Genomic DNA, 9,006 nt, shown 5'->3' with positions numbered 1-9,006 from the left:
CATTGGATCGAATAATCTAGTGTGAAATTTTTTTGGTAAAAACTTGTGTGAGACGATCTCACGAGTTGTATTTGTGAGACGTTATTTGGGTCATCCATGAAAAAGTATTATTTTTTATGCTAAGGCCCCGTTTGGTTTGAGGGATAAAGTAGGTTTATATTATTTAACCTACTTTATCCCTCGTTTGGTACGCGTGATTATTTAACCCACCTTATCCTTCCTATGAATGATTAGGTTATATTAGGTAGGTTAAAATAATACCTCCTCACCCCCTAGGATTATTTATCCTACTCTTAATACATCCTATTTTTCCAATTTTATCCTTCTCCTAAATTCAAACTCACCACCACTTCCCGCCTAAATTCAAACTCACCACCACTTCCCGCCGCCGCCCGCCGCCGCAATGACCGCCGCCCCCCGCCGACCGCCGATCGCCGCCGGCCGTTTCCGGCCGACCATTTCCGGTGGCCGTTTCCGGTGGACCATTTCCGGCCGGCCGCCGGCCGCCATTGACGCCGTCGCCGCCGCCGCGAAGGGGAAGGGCAAATTCGTCTTTTCATCAAAAAATTCAAAATTATCATACACTTAAAAATCTTACCAAACATAATATTATATTACCCCATATTAATCCATCCTACCACAATCATTTTCTTTATCATTTACATATTAATCATTAGTTTATCATATCTTTCTAACCAAACGTAGCCTAAGAGTATTAGTTTTTATTGTGTGTGATTATGGGTAGGGTTGACCCGTCTCACAGATTAGGATCCGTGAGACAGCCACTCAAATGTTTTTCAGTTCACGATGGCTGGCGCCTTTCCATACGGCCAAGGCCTTCTAATATTTATGAGTGAGTATCATGTGAGATCGTCTCACGGATTTTAATCTGTGAGACGGGCCAACCCTACCCATATTCACATTAAAAAGTAATACTTTTAGCATGAAAAGTAATATTTTTCCATGGATGACTCAAATAAGAGACACATCTCACAAATACGACCAATAAAACCATCTCACATAAGTTTTTACCAATATTTATACAGATCATTTATTATTCCAACAACTTTCATATTCCGTTGCTTTAAATTTAGGTTGGCTGGGTGACCTCATATAATGTCAGGTTATGCTCATTGCTGACGGACTTCTTCTTTATAGCTAATTTAAACAATGCATGTCAAATTGACTAAAAAAATTTATGGTCATCAAAATTGTTATAACAACAAATCAATAATGTTTAAAAGCGTTAAAGGTAGAAATATGCATATAAAATATATAATAGTGAATTTAACCATGATATAAAAGGGATAACAGTAAAAATGGTTATTTAAGTTTGCGACTTTTGTGTTTGATCATGTAAATATTTAATTTAGGGTTTTGATTCATGTAACTTAAGTTGTGTTTAGACTTTTGACACTTTTATGATGTAGTAGTTATATGATTTCCAACACATCAGTATTCCCAATTTTGCATCAATATTTTCTGATGTCACGTCAATATTTTTGCCTGCAGCACATCAACACCCGAGCAAAAAAAAGACTACAAACCATAATACAATCAACTAATTATATGGACAAAACATCAATAGTCGAAACCATTTTAATTATTTTCACAAAATATAATAATAATAATAATAATAATAATAATAACTATAAAAGAATTGTACTTCATTATTCATGCAAAAAATTACGAGGAGTGAATAAAAAATATTATGCAGAAGGAAAACATCTTAGAAAAATGTCAAACATATTGTTTCTTTCTACGGGGTGAAATTGTCTATGGATTTTTTTTCCAAGAAAGACGAACATGCATGCATGCAAACTGCGGACGGATGAAGATTTATTCTCGGAGAAACAATAAATAAATAAAATCTGATCTAAAAATTGATTATTGACCGAAGCAAAATGCATAATAACAGCTTGATACTTTTTTGAAATAAAAATCTCTTCCGAGTAACAAAAGGAATTAAAATTCTAACTCCGATCACAAAACGAAACAAAAGATGCATAAATAGTTTGGTTTAACATTACAAATTGACAAGGTTCTTGTTTACTTGATCATCTTTAATATGTAGGCAGAGTCAATACCCGAACCGAGTACCCTTGCAGGGCAGTGAAAATCCATCTGCATTCATGTATTGAATCCAAGATAAACACCACAAGGCAAGGATATACGCCGGGTTCGTTCTTGACTTCTTCCCTTGCTTCGCGTCCTTTATGTAAACAAACCCTATTCTTTGACATCGCTACTTCATCTTGATCATCACTGCAAATTATGGTCATTAAGCTAAACGTTTGGAAAAAAATCCCCAAAACAGTACTAGCTAGTAACTTGTGAACTTTGATCCATAAGTAAACCAAATCACATTCCAGATGATCTTCTGCTCTATGTAGTGTCCGAATTTAGAATGGTGGATGACACCAGAAATACGCTACCTTGATTTACACAAATAAGGATATACTAATCGGACATTAGTTGGAAGAGGAAGTTCCATACTAAAACTGATATGGTATGGGTATTGGACCATGACAAACATCAAGATACCCATATGGTATCTGTTAGTTGTCCTACATGAGTTAGATAAATAACATGGGAGTTACGTGTATGGACTTGGACAATCCTCCTCCCTTCAGCTAGTTTTTGGGGTTAAGTATAGTCCAAGTTCTAATCTAGACAGTATCATAACAAACATTAACAGAAACTGCCATGGGATCATGACCGACATTGTCAGGAAATCAAGACTGACCAAATTTGCGTAACAAGTCATGAGTTAGCAGGCAACAAAGTAGCAAGCTCAAAAAAATTTACCTTGCAGATGATGTTTTGGTCATGCACCCTCACCCACTACCGCACCCTTGATCCTTTCAACAGTGCATTTAATAAGGCTGTTAACCGTCGCAACCGAGCCCAGAGAGAGTTTAGCAGTTGGAACAGAATCGACAAGTATCTGAAAGGCAACCGTGAGCAAAGATCCACCAGATCCAACTTCAGAAACTTCACCCGCCTGATTGTTTAGTCCATTAGGTAGTATAGCAAAACCAGATGGTAGGAGGGCAACATAATCAGGGTCCCCGCCGCTTAAGACCACATTCATGGCGACAATGTCAACTGGAGCGTAAATAACATAGGATCCGGTCGAATCGGTGCAGCTCTCTTGTAGTATCAGCATATTGCTTTGGCTTGAGTTTGAACTCTACATGAAGATTCATCTTGAAGTTATGGGATCCATTTTTTCAGTGAATATATAGAATGATTAACATGATTGATGAGTGGAGTGAGTTATTAATTGTAACTTACGTTGACACGCAGTAAAGAAACCGAGTTTCCTGGATCTCGACCATTTGCTATATGTGCCATTTCTTGAACAAGACCGCCATTTGAAAGAATATCCCACTTTAATGATACGAAAGAGAGAAATTAAGATTATGTAGCAATCTAGATAAGCTAAATCTAAAGACAAATATATATGTCATGTACCCCAGTAATTAGAATGTGTATGTTATAGCTAACAGAAATGATCTCACACTTGACTCCTCCGTATTCTCATCTTCATCCACAACAAATCTCAAATAAGATTCAAGGATTCAAGTCTGAATAATACCTCGCTTCTCGAATTCTCATCCCGTAGGAAATCAAAAACTCGTTTTGGTGGAACTGGCAGCCAAAACGAAGTTGCAGCACTAAGCACAATCCCAGGAGGTCTGCCTGGATCATCGACACTCTTTCTGGTCATAACTCGAACATCGTCAGCACCACTTCCAGACAACGTTGTCCACGTATGTGCCGTAGAAGCACCAACGCCAGTGCAGAAGCTCATCACCATTCGTTCTGCCAGCTTCAGCATACTCTTTCTACCTTCTGGGGAAGATATCACTGCACCATGGTATATAATAAGAATCTGGAAAATATTATTGTACAGATAAGAACAGTTGTGCAACGATCTTTATTACATACCCCCAGCTTCTCCAGCTGTAATGTTATTAGCCATCACACTTGCTAGCCGTTCACATTGTCTGTCAAGGGTTGCAACCCATCGTCTTGCCCCGAATGCAAGCCCTGAGTTAACTAATGGCCTGTATATGCTATGAACCGCTCTATCATCCACTTCTACATGTTCAACCCATGTAACCTAACATAAATTTGTCCCGAATTTGATTAGATAAATTCATTTTCGACACAAATTGCTCATTAGAATGTGAATTCAGCCGTACTTTGGAGTAGCCGTTGGGCAATTCTTGAATCAAACAACCAGATGGCCTTCTTCTACATCTCGATATAGTAGTAGGTCTTAGGTTATCCAAAGAGACATCAACAACAGCCCAAATTCCATCAGCGTGGTGTTTGCAATATCTTACAAAGTAGTTTTCGCGGGTCGGGACCAATGGAGAGGGGACTTGGAACTCAGCGGTCATCTGAAAATCAAATCAAATACAATATTAATTAAGAAAAGATTATTATAAACTTAGGTATACAGCAAATTAGAAAGTTCATTTAAACCAATCTTCTCAAACGTACCACTTGTAAAGCTCCATTGTAGTTACCAGCCACACCAGTAGATAAGATTTCCAAAGTCATTGCTCTAGAGACAATACTAGAAAACACGCTTGACCACTGATTCTGTAAAATCATGAATCAAGAATCAAATGAATTCCAAACAGAACAAAAAAAAATCCGATATCACGAAACCATACCGCATCCATCAGAATCTCCACCAAGTTAATGTGATTCATAATCACGACGGTCGACTCACGAGAAGCTTCAGATTTCAATCCCAAAGGCTTCGGCCCTATCCCACGTGGGAACGTCCTCATATACTCCTCTTCATTCAAAGTCTCAGCAGAATTACCAGTGCCAGGAATCCATAAGGGCTCTCCAGTTTGAGCCATCCTGAACAATTCCTCCATTGCTGCAACAGCAAGCTCAATGATCATTGGCTTTTCAGAATCACTTGGGCCAGAAACCGACCTAAGAAGATCAGCTGCTCCGAATATCTCTCCTGCAGACATGCTTCCATGTGACGCGAAATTTCCTACTCCAAGATCAAGTGAACGAGATGCTCCAGGTGACAGATGAGGGTAAGTGAGCATTGGTTTTCCGACATACTTCGCAGCGATTCCTGAAATCCTATCGATCTGGAAGAACATCGTATATACATATATTTGTATAGTTTCATCAACGCCTTTAAAACAATTAAACGGTTCCAATTTCCACGTAATTAATATTAAAATACCTCTTCTCTTAAACGAACATTTTCGATCCTAAGATGCTGTTCATCAAATGACATTTCACCAATGGCTGCCGGGCCGCCACAGTTTGGACAGGTAGCATTGCCAAGAGCTTCTTTGTAACGAACGTTCTCTGCACGCAGCTTATCGTTGTCGTTCCTGAGCTGTGTGTTCTCATGGCGTTCATGTTGGGCCTGCAATTAATCATCAAAATCTATTGACAATCAAATCAAAACCTCCCAAAAAGAACAAGAACTAATATAAATGCCCACGACAACATCCCAAAAATGTGAAAAAGGTTCGCATCACCTTCATTTGAGTGCGTTTGTTTTGGAACCAAAATTTAATTTGTAATGGCTCCAAACCCAGTCGACGGCCAAGCTCCTTCCTTTGTTTATCATCAGGATGAGGGCATTCCTTAAAAAACCTGTTCAAACAGCACGTTGTAAGGGGTAAAGTAAAAAAGAAAATAAAATGTTAGTTGCGCAAGAAAATGGGAGCAGCTTACGATTCCATTTCCTGTATTTGGTGCTGTGTGTGGCGATGATATCTCTTCTTCTTGGGACGTTGATTGGGATCTTGATCGTCACCGGAGGGGGCTTCCATGATATCAGTTCCCGATTTGCTTTCATACTCATCGTCCCGAATAAGGTCCAACTCGTTTTCTGGGCTCTTATGACCCAAGTCGAGCAAGTGATGGTGGCTATTGAACATGTTCGGCTGAAACATTTCTACTCTATATAATGCGCTACGGAGGCCGCCAAGAAACTAGAGTCTTTGCTATCTAGGATAAGAATTTGACTTGAAAATCAGATCTGAAAATTATAATTAATGAATCTTTTAGAGAAATGAGGAAGGTAACAACAAACAAAAATCTGACGAAATCTTGAAACAATTAATTAATGATTCTATCAGGGCCACAGATCTGTTTCTTTACTCAACAACAGAAAATATATGCACATGAAAATGGCTATTAAAACTTAAATCGGTGGAGTACGAGAGTGTGCACAAGGTTTTTAGTGAGTGTTCTGAGAAGGGTTTGAAGAGGGAATTATTAATTAATTTTTAGTCCGTGCTCTGTTACTGTAATCCGATATAAAAATTGTTTTTTTTGGCGGAGAAAACAAAAGAGGAAAATGAAATGGTTGACAAGAAACAGTCCGCCATTAAATGGGTTGTCCATTCCGCATGCTGTTTCATCAGAAATGAATTAAACTTCTTAAAGATGAGGGTGCACAACATGGTAGGCAAACATTAAATTCAATCTAGAACGACTCAAATAGTAGAAACAAAATTTGTACTTTTTCCGTGTTACAAAATAAAGATAAAATAAACTCCCGACCTCGTTAATCTATTCAAGAATGGAGGTCTTCAGACTTTCCGGAGAGGTTATTCCACCATGCCTAAGCATCAGTCGTTGAAATTGCACATATTTACCAACAAACCCTAGGAAATTCTGTACTAAACTTGTACTTCCTTTCTCTCTCAGAATTGGGGCTTAGCTAGCTTTTTGGCTTTTAAATGTCAGTGCGTTGAGTTTAAGCAGATTCTCTGGCAGTGTCTGAGAAAAAGCAAACGAAATGGTTACATGTAACAACAGACTAGCAATGGACTTTTTTTTTTTTGTTTTTAAGCTTCCAAACAAGACTTTTCTTCTTTTTTCCTCTCTCCTGAAGTGACAAACGGCCAAAATGAGAAAAAAAATATAAGGAAAGAAAGAGTTGACACAGTGTGTGCCTTTCACACCAAGCAACGTTAAGTTTTTTCGAACTGGGATCACATAAAACGCTTACAAGATACAGGCTGGAGTGATCCAACTCAAACATTATCTCTTCAAGTATGAACAATTAACGGAAATAACAAAGAAATAAAGAAGACAGCTGAATTCGGTAAGTACCCTTCACAGAAAATGAAACTTAATGCTGTTTTACAGACGAACAGAAGCTTGAAAGTTGATAAAAAGACGCATGCTCAACAGTTGAGTGAACTTACAGTAGCTGGAACTTCCAAGAAAACCCTATTCCGAAATTAGGGTAAAGCAAAAGAGTGAAGGCTGAGATCTACTTCTGAGGCTTAAAAAACCGGCTCCCGGATTGAAAACTAGTGTGGCCTGAAGTTTATTGCAGATGGTGCTTTTCTTGTGAGTAGAATTTAAGAGGAATAGTGAGGTATTGGGATTGAAAGGGATATAAATGGATGAGGAAAAAGAGGCGATAAAATCAAAATAGAGAGACTATTAATTAAAGGAAAAAGAAAAAGAAAAGAATTTCAGAGAAGGGTGGGTGATGAAGAGGCGAAGAAAGGAAAAGGGGAAGATGTGGCAGCGAAGGAGTAATGGCAGAGCGTGTAGAAAGGGTGCGAATGCATTAATGGCGGGGCGTGAGGAGAGAGCCGAGTCTTTATTGCTCAAGAAAGAGAGGGGTTTGGGGGTTGGTATCTCGGGTTTAAATTTCCTCTGTAAAAATCATTATAGTAAATATTCTTGAAATCTTTCTTTTTTCTTTTGAATTCATTTCGTTTTATATCTTTTGAATCTTATGATATTGCGTGTTAATAATATTTAATGGTCCAAAATTTTGTTGTGTATTTCACAACAATATGCGTATATTGTTTGGACATTTGTTATCTAGTTCATAATGAAATCATCATTATGAAATGAAATACATTTGATTAAGCCAATATTGTTTAGGATTTAGTTTGTAATGATTCTATTCATAAAATTGAGTGTATTACGATAAGTGGAATGTAGAAATGCCATTCAATTAATTAAGTTATATATAAGAGCTAATTTAGTGTTTTAACTTTGCATGTTTTATTTTCAAAAAAAAAAAATTTGTCATGTTTTGCGTTTTCGCCATTTAATTAGTTAAATTGAAATGTATATTATATTTTTTAATTAAAAAAATCATTTTACCAAACCTTAACATGATGTTTAGATAAGTTAACGGTATCTGGTGTTTACATCAACAATTTTCAATACAACATCAGTATTTCGGTAAAACAGAACTAAAAAACAATCGTATTCTTCAAGATCAGCTTTGAATATTTACGAGACCAAAACCGAAAATAGTCAACGTACCTCATGGATCGAACTATTTTCCCTATTTAGTTACTGGTTAGTTTAGTTACGAACGAATTAACTGTTTTAAATCGGCTCGGATTTCTGTTTTAGAAAAAACTAATCGTATCGACCGAATGCTTACCCTATATAATTTTTAAAATTTTTATTTTATTTTTTGTGACAAGTGATTTTAATGTACGTATTTGATATTAGATATTTTAGATGCTCCTTAAAATTTAGTTTATTATACCAATTAAGAAAAATTATTCATCTAAGAAATTAACAAAAAAATACTTATATAATTAGTTAATTACTAAATGTGCTATTTTTCAAAGTTAATTTTGAATGGTCTATCATTTAGTAAAATATATATTATATTATAATAAAGTTAATTATATATGAAAAATACATAATAAATACGATAACGTAAATATATCATTCACTGCGGATTTTGGACGAAATAGATGACATACTACCGTAGAAAACAATTTTTTTTAAAAAAAACTATCTTTCTGGAAAAAAAATAAGTGCTGAAAAATATGTCTGCTCGCATATTACTAAATCATGAGATATAGGTATAACTTAAATAAAATAAAACTTATTAAATACCACGAATCAAAGTTTTATTATTACAAAACATAAAAATAATTGTGCAAGTTTTTATGACGTGTGGCCTTCAGCCGCTAACTTTCAGATTAACATGATAGCATACAAATCACA

The 9,006-nt window shown here is 36.5% G+C and overlaps 1 protein-coding gene across 4 annotated transcripts; it reads right to left on the bottom strand.

Annotated features, from left to right (window-relative positions):
• Positions 1-1,857: 1,857 nt before the first annotated feature.
• On the bottom strand, positions 1,858-7,587 carry LOC140836798 (homeobox-leucine zipper protein MERISTEM L1-like). 4 transcript variants are annotated; one of them, XM_073202600.1, is made up of 13 exons: positions 7,218-7,587; positions 6,568-6,786; positions 5,734-6,040; positions 5,535-5,652; positions 5,231-5,419; positions 4,692-5,132; positions 4,516-4,617; positions 4,212-4,412; positions 3,955-4,129; positions 3,602-3,873; positions 3,298-3,393; positions 2,809-3,193; positions 1,858-2,265 (listed from the first exon to the last, which is right to left on the bottom strand). In XM_073202600.1, exons 3-12 carry the CDS (start codon positions 5,952-5,954, stop codon positions 2,828-2,830), a joined length of 2,181 nt encoding a protein of 726 aa, XP_073058701.1. In that variant the 5' UTR covers positions 5,955-6,040; positions 6,568-6,786; positions 7,218-7,587; the 3' UTR covers positions 1,858-2,265; positions 2,809-2,827. The 4 variants fall into 4 exon arrangements, with proteins under 4 accessions (XP_073058701.1, XP_073058702.1, XP_073058703.1 ...); XM_073202601.1 differs by having other exon boundaries at positions 5,734-6,009; XM_073202602.1 differs by lacking the exon at positions 6,568-6,786.
• Between the last annotated feature and the right edge of the window lie 1,419 nt (positions 7,588-9,006).

Source organism: Primulina eburnea, chromosome 7 (assembly GCF_022965805.1).
Source record: "Primulina eburnea isolate SZY01 chromosome 7, ASM2296580v1, whole genome shotgun sequence".
Lineage (NCBI taxonomy): Eukaryota > Viridiplantae > Streptophyta > Magnoliopsida > Lamiales > Gesneriaceae > Primulina > Primulina eburnea.
The sequence above is the reverse complement of the archived record's forward strand: the minus strand, read 5'-3'. Positions and strand labels throughout refer to the sequence as shown.

Bases quoted from the DNA above. Each gene is read 5' to 3' on its own strand.
- LOC140836798 (XM_073202600.1), bottom strand. From the start codon at position 5,954: ATGTTTCAGCCGAACATGTTCAATAGCCACCATCACTTGCTCGACTTG. The intron at 3,394-3,601 runs GTATTATTCAGA...GTATCATTAAAG, and splicing joins ATGAGAATTCGAGAAGCGAG to TGGGATATTCTTTCAAATGG. The intron at 3,194-3,297 runs GTAAGTTACAAT...ATCTTCATGTAG, and splicing joins TTTCTTTACTGCGTGTCAAC to AGTTCAAACTCAAGCCAAAG.